The sequence below is a fragment of the Podarcis muralis genome, chromosome 3, assembly GCF_964188315.1.
Source record: "Podarcis muralis chromosome 3, rPodMur119.hap1.1, whole genome shotgun sequence".
Taxonomy (NCBI): domain Eukaryota; kingdom Metazoa; phylum Chordata; class Lepidosauria; order Squamata; family Lacertidae; genus Podarcis; species Podarcis muralis.
Window position 1 is genome coordinate 32,232,398 of NC_135657.1, and position 27,678 is coordinate 32,260,075.

Consider the following 27,678-nt stretch of genomic DNA (forward strand, 5'->3'; position numbering starts at 1 on the left):
TGTACATTATTATTATTGTATTATTATACAAATAGGATTTTATTATCATAGAAAACCACAAAGATAAATAAACTGGAAATTTGCTTTTAACATATGTCAGATGCAGCAGATGTAATATTCCAAATGAATATCATTTATTAAGAACACAAACAAAAATCATTCTTAGGTTAAAAGCAGCTGTACTATTCTGCTTCAGACTAATTCTGTCTTTGCTCTTTAGGTTTCCTTTGGCCTCAACATAATCACATTTCATCAGAAATTCCAAGCTTAATTTCCTTACATTGCCTTGGGAAATTTCTGAAGATGACTAATAAATGCTAAAAATAAATCACTAGATTTATTTATGATGTAGGGGTATGGAAAAGAGCCCCAGTTCTGTCACTTGGCCATCTTTAACAGGCACAGGCTTGCCCAATAATAGATGGAAAGTATTTCTGGGGAGTTTTTAATCTTTGACCAAAGAAGAGTACTTTGTGCTTTTGTCATAAGCAACTGATGCCTAGCATAATGGACTTGTGGCTCTCACAGATTAGCAAACAGTACTTAGCAATCTACTGTGGACAACTATTAGATAAATGTAGCAAAGTACTGAAATGATGAAACAGGGGCTCTGAGGCAGAGTTAACTATTTGCAATTTTACAGTAAGAAAACCCTGCTATTTCCCAGTAACAGCTATAGCTGGAACTCAACTGCTGCTTCACTGCCATGCCATCTGCTTTATTGCTCTACTGATCTAGGGTTTTCTATGGCTCTACTATGGCCAACTTGTATAAAAGAAATAATAGTGCTCAAGTGGCATTCCGTAAAATACTGTTGATGGACCATCAGTTTCATTTTTATTACATTTATATCCAATCTTTCTTCTGTCATGGAACCCAAGGTAGCACAAATGTGCCACCCAGGCGCTGTTTTGCCCATGGGTGTTAAACTGCAAAGTAGAATAAAATTTTGATGGGCGCATGGTAGAAAGAGAAAAGGTAGGGGAGGCCCTCCCAAATATGTGCTTCTTTTGTGCGACTGAAGCTATTATCTGGCATGTTTATTTTTATCATATAACAATGTTACTATATAGGAGACAATAATCAAATGAATCAGAAAAAAGGGTCAATCAAGGTTAACTGAAAACTAATCAATGTTAATTGAAATAAAAAAATAAGAACATCAAATGTTTGACTGTTTTATATTTTCATTCAAAGTGCACAGCGGTAGCTCTATTGAACTATGTTCTCCAGCCTCTGGCTCTCTTAATTTTTTATGAGATGTTTTGGGTGAGTCATTTGTTTTAAGTATTGTGCATTATTTTTTTCTTTTCTTTTCCTATTGTTTCATTTCTGTGAACCATTACTTCCCAAGAAGTACTTAAAAAGTCACTCTCTTATGCTGGGATAACAACTAAATTAATTTAAATATTTCAATTAATCCAGGAATTACAGAAGGCATGTTACGCCTATTCACACACTTTTAAAAACAAGAGCTCAGTGATCCACCCCCCTTTAAAACAGAATTAGCTAAGGCAGAGTGGAAACAAAGAATAAGACCCCCTGATAATAGAAAGGACTGGAGTCCACAATCAGCCCCCAGGCCTGAGGTTCCCTGCCCCTACCTGAAGTTCCTGAAACACATGCTTAGGTTTTTGTCACCTCTATTAAGTACTGGAAAATAGTCATCTTGTCAAATGCTTCCTCTAGACAGGGAAAGTTCCCAGGCTTTCCTCTAGAACAGAGCACTTGAACATACAATCCACCCCCCCCCCCTTTTCTTCTACTGTTACAGCTGCAAGTAAAATAAAAGGGAAATGGGTCACATTTCAATGACTGGTCAAGTTAACGACTTTTGCAGTTTTTAATTTTTGAAAGAAAACTATGCCTACAAGCATGGTTTGTGTAAACTGCAATCCAAGTGATAAAATATGTCATTTCGAATATAACGAGGAGATTTATGAAACAGGCAAGCCAGTCTCGTTGGCAAAAGCTGCAAGTAATACTAGGAAAGACATGGGAATCTGTTATGAAAGGAGTATGAGCAAGACAAGAAGCATGCCTGCAAACATCTAATTTAACTAACAGCTAATCTAACTCTGGTGTGCTTAACCATTTGAAGATGGAAAATATTACAGAACGTTATGCACTGCAGTCAAACGATGGCTCAAGATGGAAAGGCCCAAATAATTTAGTCATAGCTACTGCAGTAATGCTGACACACTGAAGGACAGTCCTTTCTACTCTGCATCCACTCTTTTCAGTTCCACTCCTTTCCATGTCAAGCCACTGCCCATTTCTCAGAGACTTCATTGCTCATAATGCTTGCCATTTCTTGCTATGTTTAATTTCCTTGCCACGTTCCTAAAATCCTTCACCACCTCATCCATGCAATCACACCATTGGCACATATCACACCAGTCATGTCCACCAACTTTCACTTGCCCTGTTATTCTCTTCATACTTTCTCCCAGGTGTCTCTAACTGCACATTCTGCTCCTTAGGAACATCCTCCTCCTTTTCCTGAAAGTTCTAGAATCACAGAACTGCAGAGTTGAACCACACGAGTCATCTAGTCCAACCCCTGCAATGTAGGAATCTTTTTGTCCAATGTGGGGCTCAAACCCATGACCCTGAGATTAAGAGTCCCGTGCTCTACCAACAGAGCTATTCAGAGTCCCATGTGCTACCTCCCTTTTTTCATTCTTAATCTTACTGCCCTGGAAGCTTTTGACTTTTCTTCCTGCCATCTTATGTATTTCTATTAAGTCTCAGGATCACTAGAGTTTCATCTGCTCTGAAATATCTGCTGTTGCTCTTCCCATTTAACCAACTTTGATTTCAATGCTCCTTCAGCCTAACCTATCTCTACTATTCTCCCAAGTTATTTAGGTTGTAAACCTACCTTGAATTGAACCACACAACCAACCACTAATGGTTAGTATTGCCCCTCCAAACAAAACCAAAACCAAAATAACTTTAGTTCACATCATGAATCAAAATATAGTTTCTCAAATAATAACATAATATGCAATATAATAAATATGGCAATCTTCAATAAACATTCAAGGAAATTTCACAGTTAAATAATCATCCAGCTTCCTTAGACAACCAATCTGCTACTGTAGTTCCTGTTGAAGTGTTGGATCTCAAGAAATCAATATTCCATTACAGTACTTTTCTTTTTGAGACAGTTTTGTAAGAAAATATATGAACACACATAGATAATATAACTGACGTATCGTAGGAAAGAAACAGAGTCAGTTTGTCAACTAGAAATATGTTTGGAATTCACACAACATTAACTGAGGATGCTACAATGTCCCGTGTATGTAACCTGAATGACATAAGGAAGGCACAGAACATGAAGGCCTTTAATTGCAGTTAAGTCAAGCTATGTTTGGAAGGTATGCAGAACACAACTCTCTATTTAGCAGGAAAACCCTCAACGAAATGGGATAGCAAGATGGAAGTTACAGGCAAGAAAGCAATGATGCAATTTTAGGGCAACACAGTCTAGGAGAGTCTCAATAAAAGTCATAAAGCAAGCATCAAATAGGTGAGAAGCACATACCACTACAGTCATAAAGTCACTGTTTATTATATTCAGACAGTGACATTCAGTAGCAATGTATGGAGCAGACATTCAGTACGGAGTAGAACAAGATAACAGCCTCAGAATTGTGCACGTTTAGCTTTTCAATCCTCTAACTGTTCTAACGCAAATATTTTCCTTGCAGACTACAAGCAACACAGTAAATCTAGTAACCACAACCACCTTCTTCAAAAATACTTCATTATAATTATAACAAATTTAGTTTCAGCAGTATGTCAAGTCAAATCTTAGTCCTTTATGTGCTGGTTTTAATCTTCTAATTCAGTAGTTATATAAGCAAGAATTGAAAATTATTTACAAGTTACACAGCAGCACAGTCAACACATGGTGCATAGGCCCAAACTAAGATCATAAATACACTAGAATATTATTGGAACACTGAAACCTCAAAACCGGAATGTTCAGAACTTCATAGCCAAGTCACAAATAGAATCCATTTGTTAAAAACACCCACAATCTAATTCAGTGACACCCACAAGCTCGCTATCTTCCATGAATCTATCAGCTGCATATTGTTCTGTTAACCACCCAGAGACCTCTGGGTATAGGGCGATAAGTAAGCAAGCAAGCAAGCAAGCAAGCAAGCAAGCAAGCAAGCAAGCAAACAAACAAACAATATACAGCACAAAACTATGTTGTCTACTCAAAATTAAGTCCAGCTAAATTCAGAGGGACTTACTCCCTGGAAAGTATTGTAGAATTTATATCTTTATATCTTAGACCTGGGATGCTAGATGCCCTGCCAAAGCAGTTTGTGCAAAGTTCACATGGAAGAGACAAAGTATGGTACACAAAACTTATCTGGTGTGAATGAGTTCAAACAGAGATTTCACACTATGCTATCTGCATGCATCTTGTGGAGGAATCGATTGTGCCCTTATTCTTTTATAGAAATTGGTTTCAAAGATATCAGACCTAAGCAAATACTGATAAATTATGGAAATATCTCTGCCTGCCTTTAGCATTACAACCCTTATACGGATAATCTCTGCATTAAAAGAGACAAAACCAGCTTCTAAATTATCGGCACAAATAAGTTTATCCTTTAATTTTCTGGACACAAACCAATCAGTATTTGATCTCTTTGATGATGTATACTAGAACCAAACTTCAAGTCTCATTCCAAATGCAAGTCCTGATTCTGCAAAGCATCTATCCTAAAAACAAACCATACATTTCATAGCAAATTTTACACAGCACACAAATTATATGCAAGTATTGTTATTCCATATGTTACTGGATAATATTAAATGCTGTTTCAGCCAAGCCTCCAAAGGACTGATTTAGTGAAACTCATACAGATGAAAAAAGTTTGAATACCACAAAGCGTTTCCTCCAGTTTTATCAAAAAGTCAACTAATAACAAAAAGCAACAAAATCATCTGGCTAATTTTCAGTGCTGTAATTCTTTAAAGAACAACTAAGTATTTCCCTCATTTTCTTCTGGAGCTGAAATGTGAGCACTGCTTTAGATCAAATAGTGAAGATTCATATATTCCATTGATTATACTTACCGGTGGACATAATGCAGCTGATGTACAGAATCAATTGCTACTACCATTTCAGCCAAATAAAAGCGAGCCATTTCTTCAGGTAACCGGTCCTCAAACTTACTAAGCAAGGTAAGCAGATCACCACCCACATAATAATCCATTACCAGGTACTAGGAAAAAAGAAAACAGAAGGCACTTATAACAAATTTAGAAAGGCAAATATGCGAAAAGCACAACAGAACTAGGGCAGGAAATTCCAGTGCTGCGACAGTAATTGTGCTTTTCCTATTGCAGAACTACTGCAATAGGAAGTTCTGTAATGCTGGGGCAACCTTGAAACTGTATTGCTATGGCAGCAGTGTCTCTTATGGAACTGCAGCATTTTGTTCTCTTACCAATTGCAAGGGAAGATAGTAGAACACACCAGCCACATACTTTAAACATATGGTGTGTATGCACCTTTAGTGTTGCAGCTCGAGTCCTCTGGAATCAGTTACCAGTTGAAATTAGACAAGCCACCTAGTGGCTTGATCCTTAGGCAGCTACTTAAGAAGCTTCTGTTTAAGAAGTCTTATCCAGAAGTAGGGTCTAGTCAATTTATGAAATATTAAGTGTATGATTCTAAAAATGGTTTTATTGCTTTTAGAGTCCTTAGGAACAGTTTTATTTTTTTCAGAGCATATATATTTTGTTTTGAGTTACATTTTCTCTTATTGTACATCACTCTGATAGCTTCTGGCTTTGAAGCAGCTTATAAATCTGTAAAATAAATAAAGTTAAAAAATGAAGGAATTTTAAAGAGCACATTGAAGTAACACTCACTAAGTAGTTTTCGTCCTGAAAGGCATAGTGCAATGTTGTAATCCATTGGTTATCTCCGTTGACTAACACATCCCTCTCTTCTCGAAAACAAGCTGTCTGGAGGGTAGAAAAATAATATTTTAGGTACTATTTTGAATAATGAAACAAATATATTTAGATAGATGCTTAGAAACACTGTAGGATTACAAGGAAGTCATCTCTCCTGCAGCCAAGAGTAATGATCTGATTATTAAGAGGTTGCATTAATCTTTAGTACCAATGCAGACTCAATTTTTCTCCAGCTAAAATGGGGGAGGAAGCCATGGCCCTCCAGATGTTGTTGTACTCCCATGAGCCCCAGCCAGTGTTGCAAAAGGTCAGGGATGATGGGGATTGTAGTCCACCAACACCTGGAGGAACACACTTTCCCCAACCCTGAACTAAACCATCACTTAACCACAGCAAAGTTGTGCTAACCATAGGAAAGCGATTTGGGGTTGGCTATGAGTAATATCACAACTTTTTTTACTTCTCACCTGCTGACAGTTAAGATGGCTTTCAATTATGATAAGGTGGGATCCCTGAATGATTACTACTGCTGCCATCATAATATTAGCTTACCTACACTTACGGCTGGTAGGGTTTGGGGTTTTGAACTCCATAAAGAGAGGAGCGTAAGATTGTAAACTGTGCCTCGCATACCTCCTTATCAATCAGGAGGTTTATTTGTGCACAGCGTCTATGAAATCAGCACAAGACCCAAAATTCCATCCAATGGAATTTCTCTCAAGGCTCCATGTATGGTATAGATTTTCTGCCTAGTATGCTTAAGCGTCAGATATTAAAGTTACTGTATACAGACATGTAATAATATGAAACCAGCAGTATAATGAGAATGCTCAAGTTTTTTATACACTTTGTACAACATTAAGATCCATGCTGAGTCAAAAGAAAAGTCTAACTAGTCCAGTAACCTACTTTCCACAGCAGCCAACCAGATTCTTCCAAGGAAGCCCACAACCAAGCTGTGAGAAGGCAATTGCTCTCCCATAGCCCGCCCTCTCTCAGCAACTAATATTCAGTTGCACAAATATGGCGATTCCATCAACAGCCAATGATAGACCTACTATACTTCATGAAATATAACAGCTTTAACTCTCCAGAAATATAGCCAACTTGTGGAAGTAAAGTTGCCTTTCTCAAACATCAACCCATCAACCCACAGCCCTCTACCATGAAAAGCTGCCTTTGAAACTGGGGAAATTGTGATACTATATGGGTGGCAGCTGTTCAAAGTTGTTTGTGTTTTTAAAAAGCAAGTTAACAATTCAACAGAGCAAAAACAAATAAATTTTGAAAGCCCAATACTGTAGTACAATGTTTACTCAGCCGAGGGATGCAATCCTAAAGACTCCTCATAGGCATAAGGCACAGACGAACAGAATGTGACTTACTGCCAAGTAAACAGTCGTTGGATTGCACTACAACTAGCTCTTCGGATCCTGAACTTTGGCATGCAATACCCAAAAGGCTAAACTTGCTCCATCCAGTTGTTTCAGGCTTCTATTTTTAACTAGAAGCAAAAGCAGTATTTTTTTTCTAAAATAATACTAACTACCATTCAGAGTTGTGGAATGAACTACAGTATACATGAGGGAATTGAGCTGCATTTTTGCATCCCACTGTTTATATTTGGATGGAGTCTAAATATCTAAACTGCCAATTTTCATTAGTTGTAGAATCTACCATGGTCTGGAAGGGATGCCATTCCACATGTTAAAACTTTGTGTATGTGTGTGTAGCTATAGAGTGCGTGTTTTCTTCATGTGTCTTTTTATCCAGGCTCCCCTCAAGTAGGCATTTTAATCATGGCCTTTTATTATAAAAATATCATGCATATTATTACTTGCATCTAAAAAATATTAGCAGTGCTTTTTGAGTTACCGGCTGCATTGGCAGGTCACAGCAAACTAGTTAATGGTCTACTGTGAACCTGCAAATGGCTCCTAATTCACTCATCACCAAGTGTGTGGGAGAAACAAATGGCAACCCCTAGTTTAACACTATGTCCAAACTGCGGATTGTGGTTATTTCAGTGCAAACAAACTGCTGGGTGAAGCCATGGTTTGTACTTGGCCATTGCTGGCATGCAGCCCCAAGAATATTGCCCTTGAACTCTCAGGCTGAGAAACATTCCCCAACATTAAGCAAGGGGAGGATCCAAGCAGGAATAGTATCTGCATCCACAGTTAAATATAGTTCACCATGATGTGGCAATGAGGCCCCTAGGTCCTCATCATTATTTAAACTCGGAGGCATTTTAGATTTCAAAAATTTAACAATTGTGGTATGTAAAATATAAAGCTAAATAGAGATAGCTTTCTAAGAGAATGTATCATAACAGACTTGGTTTGAAAAGAACCTTCCCCTTAAACTAAGGCTATTTATAGCCTATGAACTATTTTCTCTATGCAAGCTTCTCTTCCCACAAGTTCTGCTGGTTGGAATTCTTGACATCCATTGCATCTTGAGAGAAACTAACTATAGTTTCCCTCTCTCCTTCTGCTATCCAAGGCCTGGATATTATAATGGTAGAACACATGCTTTCACATCTGAGGTTTACTTCCTGGCATTTCCAGTTAAAGAATAAGCTGGGTGGGGGAAAAGTTCTGCCTGAGAAAGCTGTTACTAGCTAGAAAAGACAATATTGGACCAGTCTGATGCAGACTAAGACAACTGTATATGCACCTATGTTGATATCATTTGGTTATGGAACAAGGGAGATACTGGAATTATAAGTGTGACGCTCAGGTTTTAAATTCCTTTTTTACTTATAATATGCAAATAATAAATGCTATTCATAAAGTATAAGGAGTTTCCATCAACCATTACTAATATCTGTCACCTAAGGAACAAAATCCAAATATACCACAAAATATTACTGATGCATTGATATACATAAGGATCTGTACACAGGGGTGCACACTCTTGGGCACTGTAGACGTATCCCAATCCAGTAATATGACCAAAGTGTACATATTGCTTAATGCTGAGATCCAGTCACAGGAACTCTTGGGCACATACAGATTATGTCATATTGTTCCCAGCAAGGGACCTATGCCTGGAAGTCTGGTTCTGCAAACAGAACTAGATTATTTCTAAACACAGAACTGTGTGCAAATTGTATATATGCCTAGTAGCTTTTAAGGTACTCTGTAAACACATTTTTGGGTTTCTCTGGTTGCAGAATCCATATCAAAACATCTTAGCAGACCAAAATCTATATTTTAAAAGTTAGACATCAAAACTTGAAGGAAAGATCTTAAATCATTTTTGCAAGCAGGGTAATATTAAGCATACAAAGCAGAAGGAGTTTTGGAAATGGAAATGTTTTAGATTGGGCATTATTTCCCAAAATGTTCTGTGTTTATAAATAATCTAGTTCTGCATTTATTTCATGGTATTTTATTTCAATAACGGAAGCCAAAACTAATAATCTTAACAGAAGCTTGAGTATACATTTCTTGAGAGTCTTACCTCAGCTCTTTTCAGCATCTCCCATTTATTTAATATTTTCATGGCAAATACCTTATCTGCGTTTTTCAATTTTACTACTGCAACCTGAAAATATAAAATTAGATTTTAAAATATATATATCTACAGTATGTTCATAATACACCAAGACATTTCCAGTGCAGTTCATTTTCACACAATCTTACTGCAAATAATGGTTGTATAACTTCAAATTTTACTGAAGAAATTTGGACCAACAGATGTTTAGATTTCACATATGCTGCAGTACCAAGTACTTAATGACATAACCACAGATTGAGTATATTACGATTTCACTGTTTTAGGCCAGCAGATTCTATGAAGAAAATAAGAAAGCAACAGCTCAGAGGGAGCAGATCATGCAGTACAAAGCCCTAATAGAAACATTATGCCAAATATGATGAACTCTGATGCTAAAATGTGCCCCTTCAGACTTGAAATGCAAGATGGACATATTTTTTAATGCTCCTTTGCATACAAAGTTCCCTATATGTAAGCAGATTAGCATATCTGAGGTAGGCTGAAAGACACTAAAACGCTATCTCTAATGTTTATTTATTAATTACATTTATTAGATACCTAACAGCTATCACTCTCGAGGCATCATACAAAGTGGAAGAGGGATTAAAACAACAGCAATTATAATACAGGATCCAACAATTACAAAAAATAGCAGCAACAGATTTAAAATGCAAGAAAAGTAAAAATGGGTTTAAAAACTACAGAAACAGACGAATGATAACAGGAAATTTTAAAAGCAGCAGATTTTTGCCTGTCTGGGGAGTGTATTTCATAGACACAGAAGCATCGCTGAGATAATTTACTACATTAAGAAGTGACCTCTTCCCACCTGCATAATGAAACAGGATACATAATTCTATTGTCTCAGTTATCATCTCAATCTGCATAATAAAAAAGAAAGACCTTCAGTACGTTACCTGGGTAACCACTGCATCATGGCTCCTTCTTGTGCCATTGGGGTGACAGCAGAAGCCCAGGGGCCTGTGAGAGGAGTCCATGCTGTGGCTTGTTCCTATGCCAACACTGCTCCAGTTTCTAGAACAAGTCACAGCATGGACCACTCCCATATATAGCCAGAGGTTTCTGATGTAACCTTCATGGTGTGAGAAACCACCACACTTGAAGCAGTTCCCAGGCCATGAATGCAAGGCTGGATTTAAATAAGTTTTCCCTAACCCACAAGACGGGACCCTGTGAATACCAAGTTCCTGATTCTATAACACTTACTTTTATGCTATATCTGTTTTTATGATACCTTTTAAGGTTTGATGCTGCTTACAGTTTTTTAAAATTTAAGTTGTTCAGAAAAGCTGTTAAATAAATAAATAAATTGAATTCTATTAAACTTGTAGAAAATATAAAACGAGAACTCAAAAGTCTAATCACAGCTTGTCACATAGCAGTAGGAGTACGCCACACCCAAAATGAAAATACTCACTGATGAATGCATTTTAAATAGTCACATTCCATACTGCCATCACTCGGAAATGAAACTCCCAATCAATTCAAAAAATATTAACAATTATTTTTGTTTCTACCTGTTTACACACTGGTACTCTGTGACAAAGATTTGTATCTGATTTTCCCCTTTGGGCTATTGACAAAAATAAAATAAGGTTGAACCTTGCCCTCTTGTCTATCTATCTATAAACTTCCGTTCTTGGTGTGAGCCACAAATGCTGCAGCAGATGACAGCTTGATGAAAGTCTCTTTCATGAGCCCAAGCAAAGTCTCAAGCTAATACACCATGCTGAATTCTTATAAAAGTATAAAGCAGGAAACATGAAAACTTGGATGGAATAGTTATTAGTTCCCAGAATTGCTATGGTATAATAATCAAGTCTGACCTCTTCCACAATCCTACACTTGTAAAAATAAAATAGAACCCAGGAATATATAAAAATGAAGGGACAGAAGAAAATGTTTAATTTAAACTTTGTTTTGAAAATGTTTGTGCCTACCACTAGTAATAGTTAACTGTACTTCTCATATAGTATACCTGGTACAGATTTCTTTTTCAGTGTTTTACTGATCAGAACTAAAGTGTTCTTATCTAAAAATCTAAAAACGTCTCTAGAAGTCATCATAGCACTTTATTAGGGCACAGCTAAGGTGAAAGTAATCCTCAGAAGAAGATTATTTTCTTTTCATAGTTTATGTTATGCCACAGTTAAAAGTAGCGTTGGTTGTACATGAATTTTCCCAGTTTACTGTTTTGTGTGCATTTACAAAACATAGAGATGGGCACATCAGTTTATTTTTATACCACTTTGTATGTGTTCACAAATTCTGGAGTAATCTGCTAAAAACAATCACATTTAAACACATATTTTATATCAATGTACTGTATGTGATAAAATGTGTGTTACATTGTGAAAGACCTGCTGGAGTAGCTAAACTGACAGCAGGCCCTGCAAGCTTTCTTAACTTAAGCCATTTTGGAGGCAATACTAAACTGACACTCTCAGGCTGCATTAAATTTGGTTCAGAATTAACAATGAATTTGACTTAGGAAGCAGGAGCTGGCTATGGTACTGTGCGCTCTTGCGCTCTTCCCCTAACCTCTCTCCTCCTAAACACAAATACACTACATGATCCTGCCAACTAACCAGAGATCACTCTTAATCCAGCATTTGAACTCAGAATGTGAAACTGGTTTTAAATACTGTTTAAAAAAATTAACAACGGTGAACTTATTTCCACCTCTTCCTTCCTTTGTAAATTCATTAACTGGCTAACCTACCTCTTATTTTACTCCCAAACTGGGAGGCACATGAGGGCTGTGGAAATTTGCAAGCTTTCTGGTCTGGCCAGGCAATGGTCCAATCCATACCTTCCTCTTATTTTCTCTCAAAAGTATGGAGCAACGTCTGGCAAGCAGACAAGGCAGATTCTAACTTAGCAAAATCCTTGGTGAAATCCAAGGTTCAAATTAAAGTACTTTATACATGAGATTCAAGATAAAGCAAGCAAGAAAAACAGGAGGTTGTTTTAAAATGAAAATAAACAGCATCTTATAACTAGCTCTTATACTTGAAACAGATACTAAAGTTAGTTTTAATAAGTTACATATGAACTGTAAGATACTTCAACACGCCAATCACAAGCAAGCAGGCAAAGCTTCCCCAAGTAAAACAAAGAAAAGGGTATTTCTGAAAACGATCTAGTTTTATTTTGTGTTCTAGGGGGCCAATGACAAAAAAGAGGGAAGCAAGTGACCAATCAGACAGGATGCAATGCCAGTGTGGTGTAGTGGTTAAGAGCGGTAGTCTCGTAATCTGGTGAACCGGGTTCGCGTCTCCGCTCCTCCACATGCAGCTGCTGGGTGACCTTGGGCCAGTCACACTTCTCTGAAGTCTCTCAGCCCCACTCACCTCACAGAGTGAGGGAAAGGAGAATGTTAGCCGCTTTGAGACTCCTTAAAGGGAGTGAAAGGCGGGATATCAAATCCAAACTCCTCTTCTTCTTCTTCTTCTTCTTCTTCTTCTTCTTCTTCTTCTTCTTCTTCTTTTCAGGTTTCACTAGTGATGTGAGGTTTCCAGAAAATTTAAATTGGAACATTTTCACTTTGCATCAGAAAATTGTCTTATTCCTTAGAGAACAGCCATGTTTCTTTTACTTATGCATTTAGTGAACAAAGCTAAAAACTTTGAAACTATCAAGCTTGCCTAATAATTATTTGCATCAATTCATTATTAGTAATGAATTTATGAAAAGGAAAGATTTCTGTGGAAAAATAAAGCACTGGAATGTTTTCTCCTTTCTTCCTGAAGACATTTTTATTGTAATTGTAACAGTTTTTTTATTTCAACAGTGCTGTGGCTTTATGGGAACCTAAAAGGCAACAGGCAAATGGCAACATGGGTCAACAAAGAAAGAAAACAAGCAGAAATGAGAATGACAATGGAAAAGCAATTCAAAATAGTCTGACTTAAATCCAAATTTATAGTGCAAGGATAAAACTCTTCTTGTTCTAAAAGTGGTTTAAAGTGAGAATGTCCTAATATGTCAGAATGGACTGATTTAAATCACCAAAAATAGTAATTAAATATTTAGACTTAATCAAGTTTTTCTGCATTTTCAGAACAAAAGTACATACCAATTGGTTGCTACAACAATTAAAAAGCATACTGATATGCAACTAAATAAAGCATTAGAACCACAATCCAAAATGTCTGGTTATGCAACCCACATGCCTTTTACATTACACACAATCTGCTTATAGACAACGAAGGACAAGTGGGAAATTAATAAACTTCTGTTTGCCTCTATGTACATTTACCATGATAATTGCTAAGATCACGTACTTAGAAACAAGGAACACAATACAGTATGAGATAAGGGAGCTGGATTGTTGGCTAAAGACCCATAACTTTCCAGAAACAAGAGTAGTAATTATTGGACAAAATTTCTTATTTTTTTCTTGTGTAGGATTTAATTAAATGTGCCTGCTAAGATGGTTACAAATTGGAGTTTTTCAGGGAAGCAGAGAATATAAATTTCAAGTACATAAAATCTAGTGGGATCCAATGGGCAGAATTATTTTCATTGCAGATGCTATGTGAACATATTCTTATGCTCACTTCTCCCAACACAAATCGATTCTCATTTCTGGCCAAAATTCTTGGAAAGCTAAAGAAATCTGCTGAGGGATCAATCATATTGGCTAGGATCCTCCGCATCTCCCTTCTATCAATCTACTCTCAAGTGCTGGCAGAAGATTTTAAATAATTATACTTTAAAGGGTAAGAGACCACTTTAAATTCTATACACGAAATCAGATGAGGGGGTGGGGATTGCTCAATACTGACTTGTATTATGAAGCATTCCAATTCCACCAACTTTGTTTCATGATTTTAAAATCTTGTAAACATCGGACCACACTGTAGAAGGTATTGCTGAACCAAGGTCCACACCTTTTCGGAATGAGAACATGGCAGTACTACGAAAAACTGCTTTACTCTCAACACCTTTCAAACACGGGAAGTGTCTCCCATCTGCTCCTCATTATTTCAAGCTTAGAGATTTTTATAAGAATAATATACCAGTCACCCAGGAACACCTCTGGGTGGACCTGAGACGCTTGGGTCTGGGCCTCACAAGGTTTGAGGCCATTTTGCTGATAGAGGACAATCTGGGAAAAGATTGTTGGCTAATATATATAGGGCACTGACAGACACTGCTGAGGGGCCCCTAACAGAATTGAGAAGTACAGTGGTGCCTCGCAAGACGAAATTAATTCGTTCCGCAAGTTTTTTCTTCTTGCGAGTTTTTCGTCTTGCGATGCACGGTTTCCCATAGGAATGCATTGAAAATCAATTAATGCGTTCCTAGGGAAACCGACTTCAGACCAGGTCCGGGGACAGTCTGTACCCCGACCTCTTCTGAAGGCTGGGGGGGGGGGACAAGGGCTTTTCTTCCCACCCCCAGCATTTTAAAAAACCCCGGGACAGCGGAGGGCTTCTCCGCTGTCCGGGGCGATCTTAAAATGCTGGCGGGCGGCATTTTTAAATCGCCCCGGGACAGCGGAGGACTTCTCCGCTGCCCGGGGCGATTTAAAAGCCCCTGGGAAGGCAGGCAGGGGGGACAAAGACTTTTGCCCCCCGCCAGCCTTCAGAAGAGGTCCAGGACCTCTTCTGAAGGCTGGCGGGGGCGAAAGTCTTTGCTCCCCCCCGCCTGCCTTCAAAAGCTGTCTGGCCAAGGCTTCGTGGACCTCTCCGCAAGCAGCGGCAGCGCTGCCGCTGCTTGCGGAGAGTTGCCGGCATGCCGAAGCCTGCGCGCGCTGAGATCAGCGCGCCCAGGCTTCGCGGACCTCTCCTGCCTTCAAAAGCCGTCCGGGATAGCGGGAAGCGCTTCCCTGCTATCCCGGACTGCTTTTAAAATGCTGGCAGTGGGAAGCAAAGCGTTTCGGCCCCCGCCAGCCTTCCTGGACCTCTTCTGAAGGCCGGGGGGGGGGGGGAAGGCTTTGCTCCCCACCGCTAGCATTTAAAACAGGTCCCCGGAGATTTCCCTATGGGCTTTCGTCTTGCAAAGCAAGCCCATAGGGAAATTCGTTTTGCGAAGCGCCTCCAAAACGGAAAACCCTTCGTCTAGCGGGTTTTCCGTCTTGCGAGGCGTTCGTCTTGCGGGGTACCACTGTAAATGGGAGAAGGAGCTTGGAAACTGAGGACACACACACACACACACACACACACACACACACATCACAACCTTCAAAAGTTCTCTAACCAGCAGTTAAACAGCAAAGAGAAACAAAATCAAAGTGACAATTACACTATTTCATCCCTTCCCTGCAAAAGTCTGGTCACTGATTTATTAAATCTGAAAATTTAATATTTTTAAGTGTATTTTTCCTCCATGAACAGCCTGCTAAAAATGCTTGGTATGTGCTGATATAAACATTTTGGTTTTAGTCTGAAAGGAGAAAGAAGCCAAAATCCTTCTTCCAACTGTTTTCCATATTTCCCACAAACAGTAATGTTTCCTGGCTTGCTGTCAAACTCTTTCTGCCTCTTCACAAGGTTTGGTCTCTTATGTACTTGTACATCAACACATTGCCGTTCCTTCTTCAATTATTTTAATGGATGCAGCTATCTGGAGAGGAAAAAAATATGCTAACAGATTCCTACTGCTTCTTGGATAAGCAATGGTTTAAAAAGAAACACACTGGAAGTAGTAGGAATGTTAGTCATTTTGTGCTCATTTGGCTTTTAAGGGCAGCACACATATGAATTTCATAAAATCAAAGAATTGTAGAGTTGGAAGGGACCCAGAGGGTCATCTAGTCCAACATTCAGATTCGCATAAATAATTCCATGTCTTGGAATAAAGTGACACTGAGATGAAACAGCCACACCCAATTCTTCATTCTAAATTAAGAAAAGCCTGGAGTCCTTGTAGTATACCCCAGGGATTTCCCCTGTAAACTATCCCAAGTTATGCAGACTGAAGGTCTGATACCAAGGAACTGTAATTAACTCCTCTTGTCTTGCAGTCTCTTGCTCCAGCAAGAAGCCTTTGCAAAGCAGAGGGATTTTGTGTAAACCACCATCTCATCCCTCAATGACACCCCTCCTCCTCTCCACCCTGCCCCACATCTGCAAGAAGATCTTAATTTGGTCTGGAAGACTACAGTACTTGAAAAGCCTGTATTGGCTTAAGGCTCCCTATACTACATAGAGCTCAGGATCATGCTGCCTAAGGGTTAGAAATTATCAGCAGATATAATACTCTCCTGTGAAATGCTGCTATTCTCTTTAGCTCCCCTAAAAATTACACACTTTCCAAAAAGGAATATTAGAGTTCAATTTTGCAATAGACTAAATTTCAGTGACAACTGCAATTATCTGGAATAATTGGCTAAACCTTGTCCAAACCCTTCAGAGTATAGAGACAGAAAATTTCATCCAGAAGCAGGCATGCTCAGTCTGGTTCATTTACTTTATGACGGAGATGTTATCTGTACTAACAAGTCCAACACATGTACACAAAAGGGAAGTTAGGGTTCAAACAAATGCCACATCTCACTGAAACACATCACAAATTTTATATTTTGTGAAGTACTTCTTTTGTCTGCCCTGACTCTACTTCCAATCCAGCTCTAAAAAAATGAGAAAGGACAAAACCTTTCTCTCTACGTATTCTCTCCATCTAATGTTTCTGTAAACTTCTATTATGTATTATTTCTAAGACAAACAAAAAAAAAAGCCCCCAAAACATGGACTTGCGTCATAAGGAGGGTGTTCCAACTTCATGAAGATTTTGTTTGTCCTTTCTGTACCTTTTCCTGCTCAAGGATATTCTTTTTGAGATGAGGCAACCAGAATTGTACACAGCATTTTCAACAAAGCCATACCAGGGTACTTTTAGGGTACTTGTTAGCCCCCCTCCCCCTTTCTTAAGTCCAAACATGGGATTTTCGTTGTTCACAGATGTTGCACACTGAGTTGACATTTTAATGGAACTATTAATCATTACCATACTAGAAATTTTAGTGTCATATGGGTACTACCAAACCAGTGAAACACCAGCTCAGACTGAGCCTGCTCCCCTAAAAGGAAGTGGTAGTGGTGCCAAAGAACTTGCTAGCAGCAACAGCAGAAGTACCAGTTGCTACAGGAACCCAGGCCAGCAGAGCTGTACCAACCAAGTTGCAGGGAGCCAAACAAAGTGCCATTGCAATGGCAATGGCACAGTGTCCGAGTCCAAAACAGAATGGTGCTTCATGGGAGCATGTGCAGCTTTCACTGACCTACTTCTAGCAAAGAGACCAATGTTAGCCTCAAGAGACAAAGACTGAATTGGGAACATCTCCCCCCCCCCCACACACACATAGAAGGCAGGAGGAGGGTGTTGGCAGAAATCATGCAAAGAATGAGCAGGAAGCTGAAGGAGCTGCAAAGACAAGAACAAGGACTTAGCCACCCTAGGTAACCTTCTCAGTCTGCCTCATGTCTTTCAAGGATGGTGTCATTCACAAACATGGGAACCTCACAGTTCACACCTACTTCTAGATGATTTCTGCAGGTAGCATCATGTTAATCTAGAACAGGGTGCTCCAACCCATGGCTCACAGGCCACCTGCAGCCAATAAGGCCTTTTATGGCAGCCCTTGGCAAGAAAAAAACATATTGAAACCTTAAAAATTTGTGGTTTTCTCATGCATTGTTAACAAATGCACATACATCTGTTTGTGTACTAAATTTGTTTAATAATGAAATATATTAAATCTATTGTGTGTTTTATGTATTTAATTAAGTATATAAATTGTGTATATTCAGTATATTGCAAACGCTTTAAATAATGATATGTAAATTTAATTCAGTGTGTGGCTTGCGGGTTCTGTGATGAAGTACTCTTGCAACCCGCTTGGTATGAAAAGTTGGACTGCGGTGATCTAGAATCTGGGAGAACCTACTGCTTACTTACATCCATTGCAAGAACTGTCTTTTTACACCTATCCCACTAAACAGACTTAAGAAATCGCTATAGTAAAGGTCTTTCCAGATCATTCTTCCTTCCAGTACTGTGACCATATAGTGATAGCATTAGAAAGATTGTACAAAATGTTCAGCCCACAAATCCTTAAATATGCAAAGCAAAGCAAATAAATAAACAAATAAAGTGACATTAGTAATAAGGTCCTAATGCCCCTACAAAAATAAGTGCAGAAAACCAACAAACTGTGGAATGAATTGAATTCAAGTGCCCAACAATGCATTTCCACATCAAAAAATCTTAGAAGTATATCCTGTGATTTAGCTGTACATATGATTCTTCCACAGGCCCATTCAACATCTAAATAACTCTTACCTCCCCAAAGGCTCCTCGGCCAATCACCTTCAAGATTTCAAAGTCTTCTTTATGTAGTCGCATCTGTTTCACTTTAGACGTGAAAGGCTTGGCTGGAACAAAGGAAAATATCAATCATTTTAGGCAGAGTAACAATATTAATATATTAAAAACCTGTACACCACTAAAATTTAAGAATGAGTGCTATAACCCATTATCTAACAAAAACTAATCAAAATTATCAGGATTTGACAACATGTTCACAGTAGAGATCATTCTAAATACATACAGCAAGTATTTGCAAGACCTCATTGGTATTTACATATTACAGTCTGCAGAAATATTTGAAGTTAAAATCTTATTGAACTTTTTTTGGGGGGAGGACTAAGTTGTTGAGCTCCCCCCCCCCATTTTATTTTGGCCAAAATTGCTGAGCTTTTTTGCAAAATCACAAATAAATTAGACATTTGTGAGATATTTTTTAGGAAAATCAGCAAAAACGACACTGCCCGACATCAGTTGCCTGGACATTTAGCTGATTTCAAGCCAGATACTGCTTTCAACTGTGGTATTCCAGCTGTGTCCAGGAAATTCTGGACATATGGCACCCTTAAGCTAGAAGGTTGTTTATCTATCCAGATCAAAATGGGAGCAATCTACAGTTATTTAAAGTTTAAAATTAAATAAATAGGATTGGGAAATACTATCATGAATTTCCATATTGTAGCTATTTGATACCTTAAAGAGCAATGCAGAAGAATAGCCTTTGGAAAAGAACTGTGGTTTGTCATGTGGGGATTGTGGAAAGCTTCACCTGTCAATTTTTTCTCTTTTTTCTAGCTCTCCTTTTCTCTGGTCATTCTACAGAACTCACAAAACACAAAGGCTGAGAAAACAGAACTGACAGTCTAAACCAAATGGACAGTCTGTGATAAATTGTCATGAGATAGAAGAGGTAACTCATTATAAACACATTTCAGCTATAACCTAAGAGGAGTCCAATTGGAGGGTTATGGGCAGAGCCCTTCATATTAGTTATGTTGTCCATTGAACTCAAAATTTCCCCACCAGCTCACAGCCATTTGAACACTAGAGGAAAGAGCCATAGCTCAGTGGTGGTGTATCTGCTTTGCATGCAAAGAGTCCCAGGCTCAATCCCTGCCATCTCTAGGTCGGGCTGGGAATGTCCCCCACATGGAAGCCACTGCCTATCAGTGGAAGCAATACTGAGCTAGGTAGACTACTTGCCTGACTCAGTATGAGACAGCTTCCTGATTTCGAGAACCCAGAAATGCTCCTGCAAGTTATCCTTGTGCCAAGATTTTATTTAAACACTTCAGAAATTAAGCACCTGAGCAATTTAAGCACCTTGTGGGCTGTGGTAGAGCCATCGGCTTTGCATGCAAAAGGTTCCATCTTCAGTATCGGCATATAGGTTTGGAATAGGCTCATGTGAAACCCTTGAGAGTTGCTGCCATTGTTGACACTACTGACCTACATGGGCTCATAGTCTAAGTGCAAGGCAGCTTCCTACATTCTTAAGAAACAGGGTGTAAGAAAAAGTATACTTTCAAGGAAAATGTACATATCAAAAATATAGGAGTCAATCTGAATTTATGATGCAAGTTTCTTAATTTTAATATTTTAGACTAGTCCTCTAACCCCCTGATCTCTTTGTGTCTCTCTGATGCCTATTACCCTTCCCTCTCTTTATTTGATATTAGATTCCTCATGTCTCTACTTCTCCTTAGATTTAACCAGTTACAGATGGGTAGCCGTGTTGGTCTGCCATAGTCAAAACAAAAAAAATTCCTTGCAGTAGCACCTTAAAGACCAACTAAGTTAGTTCTTGGTATGAGCTTTCGTGTGCATGCACACTTCTTGCACACGAAAGCTCATACCAAGAACTAACTTAGTTGGTCTTTAAGGTGCTACTGCAAGGAATTTTTTTTGTTTAGATTTAACCAGTAATTGACAATCTAATCTACATACTGCTTGTATAATGTTTCTTTTAGGTTTTTTTAACTGCAACTTTTTTTCATTCTAAACTTTGGTTTGTTGTTTGGCTATTAATTCCCCCTTATATGAATGGTGCACCATGACTTTTAGCTAAAGAACTCAAACACGTGCTGGTGGAGTGTACATTCATATGTATGTGCAGGCAAGGTCATGCATTAATAAGAAGCTGTCGTGGGAATACTTGAAAAATAAGCACTGGTAAAAGTAGTGAGGGGGGGAGTAACTTCTAAAATATGCCTGTGCTACATCTGATGATTTATGATATCACTACATCTTTAATAATGTTTAGAATACTTTTCATGACTAAGAAAATAGTTAAGGAACTATGTGACCATAGGGTTCCATAAAGACAGATAGTGCAAGAATAATTAATTCCCTGGGCCATTTATTTTTGAACAGCTCTAACTTGAGATGTCAATTTGCTGTATCATCAACATCATCATAATTTCTCTGCCATGTAAACATCTGCAGTCTTTGCAGCAGCAAAATCATTAAGAAAAAAACTCAGTGGCCAAACTATGAAGATGTTCTCTCACAGCAGTTTCATTGCTTGGTCAGCAAAGAGGTCTGAGCAAGCAGCTACTGCTTACTGGATAAGAACATAAGGAAAATTCTGCTGGGTCAGACCAAAGATCAACCTAGCACATCATCACATTTCTAATATTAACTATGCAGATACTTTTAAGAATCCCACAAGCAGATCATGAAAGCAACAGTCCTTGTCATTTTGCTTCCTTTATCACCACTGAACATAAACAAAGCTTCTATCATGTCACCTCTCGCTCACCTTTTCTTTGAATCAAAAAGCCCAAATGCAACCTTTCATTACATCAGCAAACTGGAATCTTGTGCAGATGAAACAAGCAGAAGAGCACAACATTGATCTCTAATGAAGTTTGCTGCCCTGCCACAGAAGAGTTCCAATCATTGCCTACCCAGTTTAAAATTAAACTAGGAGCATTTCTAAAGTGAATCTACTTCCCAATATAAGGGTATTTAACCAAATCCTGTGGACTAACACATTAACTTTTCAATCAAAATGAGTGTTGTACAGGCTACTACAGAGGATGTTGACATGGGACTCCATCTTATCAAGTTCACACACATTACTGCCTCCCACAAAACCAGCAGGACTTAGAATTCTGGCTCTCTGTGACTGATTCTGGAAGAAGATCAGAAGGGCAGTGCTATAGGGCTTACTGGCTCTGGAAATATGATGTGGGAGGATCAGAACTAGGGGAAACAGAGCAGACAAGCAGGGATCAGGTAAACAGAATTCGGACTGAACATTCTTAGTGCATACAGAAGGCTTAGCTTACAGAAGGGATGGAACAGAAAAAAATTCCACAAACGCAGAGACCGAGAACCACAAGATGAGATGCAATTAAGAAAAACTCCTGTCATGTGCTGTTGACCAGCCTATCAGCAATCTCTTTCTACTTAAGAGGGGGCAGGACTATAGTTCAATGTTCCAGCACATGCTTTGCAGGCAGATGTGCACAGGTTCCATTCCTGACATCTTAAAAATGATCAGATAGAAGGTGTCAGAAAAGACATCCACATATAGCCTCAAAGAGTTGCTGGCAGTTAGAGTAGACTAGTCAGAAAAATGATCTGACCTTTTAAGGTAGATTCCTGTGTTCCTTTTACAGGGCAGAGAGAGTCAAGAATAGCCAGATGAGTCCAGTTTGTGTTTAACTGTCAGTCAAAAACATAGGAAGGAGGACTGGTTTCTGTCATATAATGGAACATACATCAAACCCATTCATGACTGCGCTCTGGACAAAACACACTGAAAAGTGTGCCTTGCAAAAAGTAATTCACAGTGGGAAAGTGGCCAAATAAAAATGGCCCTCAGGCTCTTCTGATTTGGACTCTGAAGCCAACACAGCAAGGCATGATGCTGTTACACAGGAAATCTACAAAATACTGCTGCAGTGCAGATGGATGATGGCAGCAATGGGCAAGAGGAATTTCGCTGTGCAACCCTTCCTTCTTAATAAAGGCATAGAAAAAGCGCAGAGAATGAAGGGAAGGATAGACACACATATACCATAACAGAATACAGACTCCAAAAACGGTCAAAACAACAGCCGGGGGGAGAGGGGGTGACACAGAAATTTGGTTTTTAAGTCTGAGCTATCAAAGCCAAAACAGGGAAGAAAAACAAAAGATGGAATGAAGAAGAGTGAATCAACCCTTCACACACAAGCACACATATATTCTAAAGGCACTTAAAAAAAGAAGACTGCAACTGCCTGCCAATTTTCTGTCTAGCAGATGAGGGAAAACCCTATAGTCTGCAGGAATGGCAGCTGGGTAACAGAATGTTATTTACACCAAGGTTAAAAAAGAAAGAAAAAGCCACAAACATCTCTCTCAGTTTTAACAGTTATTACTCTGTTTTCACTCTTTAGAATCATTCTTCACATACTTTTCCTGACAAACAGAAAAGTGCCAACATCTGGAAGTAAAGCTGAAAAAGATCTGGCATTTCCTGAAAATATAAAGTACACCCACAGGTTCCTGCCCTTTAATAGTATAGTTACGAGAATAATATTTTTACTCCTAATCATGCACAAAAATGTAACACATTTCTAGCTAGGTCAACTGGAGATCACCCAAACATCATTGGCTACACCCTATTCCACCCTAGGATGGATAATTTAAATTTTTTGTTAAACAATCAGTTTTTAAAAATTTAAAATTGAGTTATTTCATTTAAAGCAGATTTTTTCCAAAAAATAAATGAAATGAAATAAAATTGTAAAGACTACATTTCTGGCCTAACCTCATGTAGCTTGTGTTTAAGACACTCATATCCTGCTTCAAAGTCCTGATGGTCTCTCAGAGTGGTTTACAAAAAGGTTATTGCAATAAAAACCACATTCAAACCTGGTATCAGAAACAGAAATAATGTGGTGACCTATGGTACAATTGTTCAGGTGACATTTCCTGCCCTCCTCCTTCTGCCATCACCTACTAGGCACTGAAGCTCACTGATGATCTATGAGGCAAGGGAGTGGGGTTGAGAACTTTTATCTTCTTCCACCCATGACAAAAGCAATCCTTCCCTTGCTGGCAGTTACCAGGCAACAGCCCCCATGGATATGAGACAGAGCAATTTGCTCTTACTCAGCCTGTAATGGAATAAAGTCTTCTTTTGCTGACAGCAATTTTAAAAGATGGACTATTCATTCATCATACTGGGGTCTCCGAATCCAATCTTTACCTATGTTGCGAGATTCAGGTAGGTAGCCATGTTGGTCTGACACAGTCAAAATAAATTTAAATTTTTTTTAAAAAAAATTAAAAATAGCCTAAGGGTAAAGGTCCAGTCGTGACCGACTCTGAGGTTGCGGCGCTCATCTCACTTTATTGGCCGAGGCAGCCAGCGTACAGCTTCTGAGTCATGTGGCCAACATGACTAAGCTGCTTCTGGCGAACCAGAGCAGCGCACAGAAATGCCGTCTTAAAAAGGTAAAGGGACCCCTGACAGTTAAGTCCAGTCGCGAACGACTCTGGGTTTGCAGTGCTCATCTCGCTTTACTGGCCGAGGGAGCCAGTGTTTGTCCACAGACAGTTTTTCCGGGTCATGTGGGCAGCAAGACTAAGCCGCTTCTGGCGAAACCAGAGCAGCACATGGAAACGCTGTTTACCTTCCCACCGCAGCGGTACCTATTTATCTACTTGCACTTTGACGTGCTTTCAAACTGCTAGGTTGGCAGGAGCTGGGACCAAGCAACGGGAGCTCACCCCATCGGTGGGATTCGAACTGCCAACCTTCCAATTGGCAAGCTAGGCCCTGTGGTTTAGACCACAGTGCCACCCACGAAAGCTCATACCTAGAACAAACTTAGTTGGTCTCTAAGGTGCTACTAGACTATTTTTAAATTTTTTAAATTTTTTGAATTTTTAATTTATTTTACCTATGCTGGTTTGACAGAAAATTAACTTTAAATTTATTTTATATGCACCATTACATTCACAACCTCTCCCCCTCCCCATCGCCTTGATTTAAATCAATATATCCTGCTCCACTCTTGACCCCAATAAGCAACACATTTAAGGTCAGAACGAGAAATCAGATTATTTTATCTGTGAGCGATAAACTACCAGCGTAAAGGACACCGAGCAAATTGCTATTGTACAACAAACAATATGCAGTGCAATCCTATGTATACTCAGAAACAGTCTCAGTTCATTGAAACTTCCAGGTAAGCGTGAAATAACTGGAGCCTTAGGGTTGTATCCAATAGTCCACATGCTTAGTTCCACTGGTGCAACGGGACTTCTGTTTCCTCATGTCCCCCTGCATGTTTCCTAAATCGCTCCAGAGGGTTCCCCAATCCTCTGGAGCTGATTTTGAGAGTGCAAATGAGGCTGGAGGAGATGGGAGGGAAAGAGAAAGTTCCCTCGTGCACACAGAGGGCTGTTGCACCAGCAGAACTGCAGCATTGGATGCCACCATGAAAATCCCAGTTTCCTCCAAGGACCCCAAGACTGTCATTTAGCCTACCAAAAGTCTTAGGACACAGGTAACCTTAGACAGGAACTTGGTCAAGGCCACCTAACAAGTGTCACAGCTGAGCAAGGATTTGAACCAGATTCTCCCATATTGAAACAACAGTTTAATCGCCATGCCACACTGTCTGTGATTATGTATCCAACAATGCTGCGGCCATTTCTGCTATTATAGGATCCTTTACTAAAAGAAGTAAAATAAAAGCCTTTACTACTTAAGAAACAGAACCTAAAATTAACTCACTTTACATATTTAATTGAAAACAGTCAAATTCACTCTATCAGGGTGCACCGAATACATACCATTATCTACTGATGGACAGCCTATTGCTTGGTGGTTGCTGGGATTTTTGCAAATAACACTGATTTGTTGGGCTGAACCAACAAATCACTTATGTTAGTTAAATAAGAGTACACAGTCAGAATCAGTTAACACAAATTTGTTGTGTCTTAATAATTAAGAGATCGGAGTATGCCACTCTTGCTTTGTAAATTTAAGACACATGGTGGATCATGGGAATTCTATTTTTTAAAAGTAGTTCACTCAGGGCTGAATTCAGTCCACTCCCACACTAGACTCATTCCACTCTAGACTCATTTCACATATGCTTAGTTTTTGAATATTTGGGTACAGTTAAATCTACCGTGCAATTAGGCTGGAAGCATATTTAAAATTCCTAAGCAACTGCAAAAAAAATTCTTCGGAACTATACAGGAACAAGCTGTTTGTTGCTTTAAATTAGTGATGAAAAGTAGCTGTGTAGCCTGAATTTCATACAAGTCCCAGTGGGCTGTGTGTCACAGAGAAGCAAAAGCAGCACTTCTTTAGAACCAACATACCATTTCAATGCTTTCCTAGAAAGATCTACAGAAGAATAACATCCAAACTCTTATTGGTATTGGGCTTCAGATCCACCCAGAAACAAGTCAATTTCTAATCTTCTGGTGTGCTCTAGTTCTGTGTGACTGGGCCATCTTCAGATGCCTCGCAGAAGCCAGCTATGGAGAGTGAGGTGGCAAGTCACCACCTCATGGTTGTAGATTATGGTTGGGGAACCTGTAACCCTCCAAAGACTCCAAACTACCATGAGTCCCAGGTAGCATGACCAGCAGTTGGGGGTGATGGGAGCTAAAGTTCAAAAAACATTAAGAGGGCCACAAGTTTTCAACCCTACTTTATATTCTGGGAACTTTTCTCATGCCCAACCACAATTTACCCAAAAGTCGAGGGATTTTCCAATACATAGTGAAAAAGACACACAAACTCATGTTAGCACAGGACAAGTATTATACGTAAAATAGGAGGTCAAGAGCTATTTTCCAGGTAAATGAAGCTTGTATTCTGCACATATATACATGTCTCATATACATGTCCGGTTTCCGTCCTGGTTTTGGGACCGAGGCGGCTCTGGTTGCCCTCACAGAAGATCTCCGTAGACAACTGGATCGAGGCGGGTCAGGACTGCTGATCCTTTTAGATTTGTCAGCAGCCTTTGACATGGTCGATCATGATCTTCTGGACCACCGCCTCGCAGACGTGGGGATACAGGGCATAGCCCGTAACTGGCTGTGCTCTTTTATCTCTGGTCAGGGACAGAGGGTGGCACTAGGGAGGGAAATGTCGTCGCGCCATTCTTTGGTGTGTGGAGTGCCGCAAGGTGCAATTCTCTCCCCGATGCTTTTTAACATCTTTATGCGCCCCCTTGCCCAGATTATCCAGAATTTTGGGCTGGGCTGTCACCAATATGCTGATGACACTCAGCTCTATCTGCTGATGGATGGCCACACCAACTCAGCCCCGAACACACTGACCAGATGCTTGGAAACTGTGGCTGGATGGTTTCGTGGGAGCCGATTGAAACTAAATCCTTCGAAGACCTCCGTCCTATGGCTGGGTCGGGATGGCATGGGGATGAGGGACCAACTCCCTTCTCTTGCGGGGGCCCAATTAGTGCCATTGCCTTCCGTTAAGAGTTTGGGTGTAATCCTTGACGCCTCCCTTTCCATGGAGGCGCAAGTTACAGCAACAGCCAAGGCAACATTTTTCCACCTTCGCCGCATCAAGCAGTTGGTCCCTTACCTTTCCCGCCCTGACCTGGCCACAGTGATCCATGCGACGGTCATCTCCAGGCTTGACTACTGTAATTCGCTCTACGCGGGGCTGCACTTGAAGCTGACCCAGAAACTCCAGAGGGTGCAGAATGCTGCAGCGAGGCTCCTCACAGGGTCCCTACCACGGGAGCATATTCACCCAGTGCTTTTCAAACTGCACTGGCTCCCGGTAGAGTACAGGGTCAGATTTAAGGTGCTGCTTTTGACCTTTAAAGCCCTTCATGGCCTAGGACCCTCGTACCTACGGGACCGCCTCTCCTGGTATGCCCC

The 27,678-nt window shown here is 39.6% G+C and overlaps 1 protein-coding gene across 7 annotated transcripts in view; it reads right to left on the reverse strand.

Moving 5' to 3' along the window:
• The window catches only part of CDC42BPA (CDC42 binding protein kinase alpha), a 149,630-nt gene that overhangs the window by 89,041 nt on the left and 32,911 nt on the right, over positions 1-27,678 (reverse strand). For all 7 annotated transcript variants that reach the window (XM_077925626.1, XM_077925627.1, XM_028724492.2 and 4 more), the window contains exons 2-5: positions 18,775-18,866; positions 9,427-9,510; positions 5,911-6,006; positions 5,110-5,258 (exon numbers count right to left, since the gene is read on the reverse strand). In XM_077925626.1, coding sequence (XP_077781752.1) covers positions 5,110-5,258; positions 5,911-6,006; positions 9,427-9,510; positions 18,775-18,866 — 421 coding nt within the window. The remainder of the gene's footprint in view (positions 1-5,109; positions 5,259-5,910; positions 6,007-9,426; positions 9,511-18,774; positions 18,867-27,678) is intronic.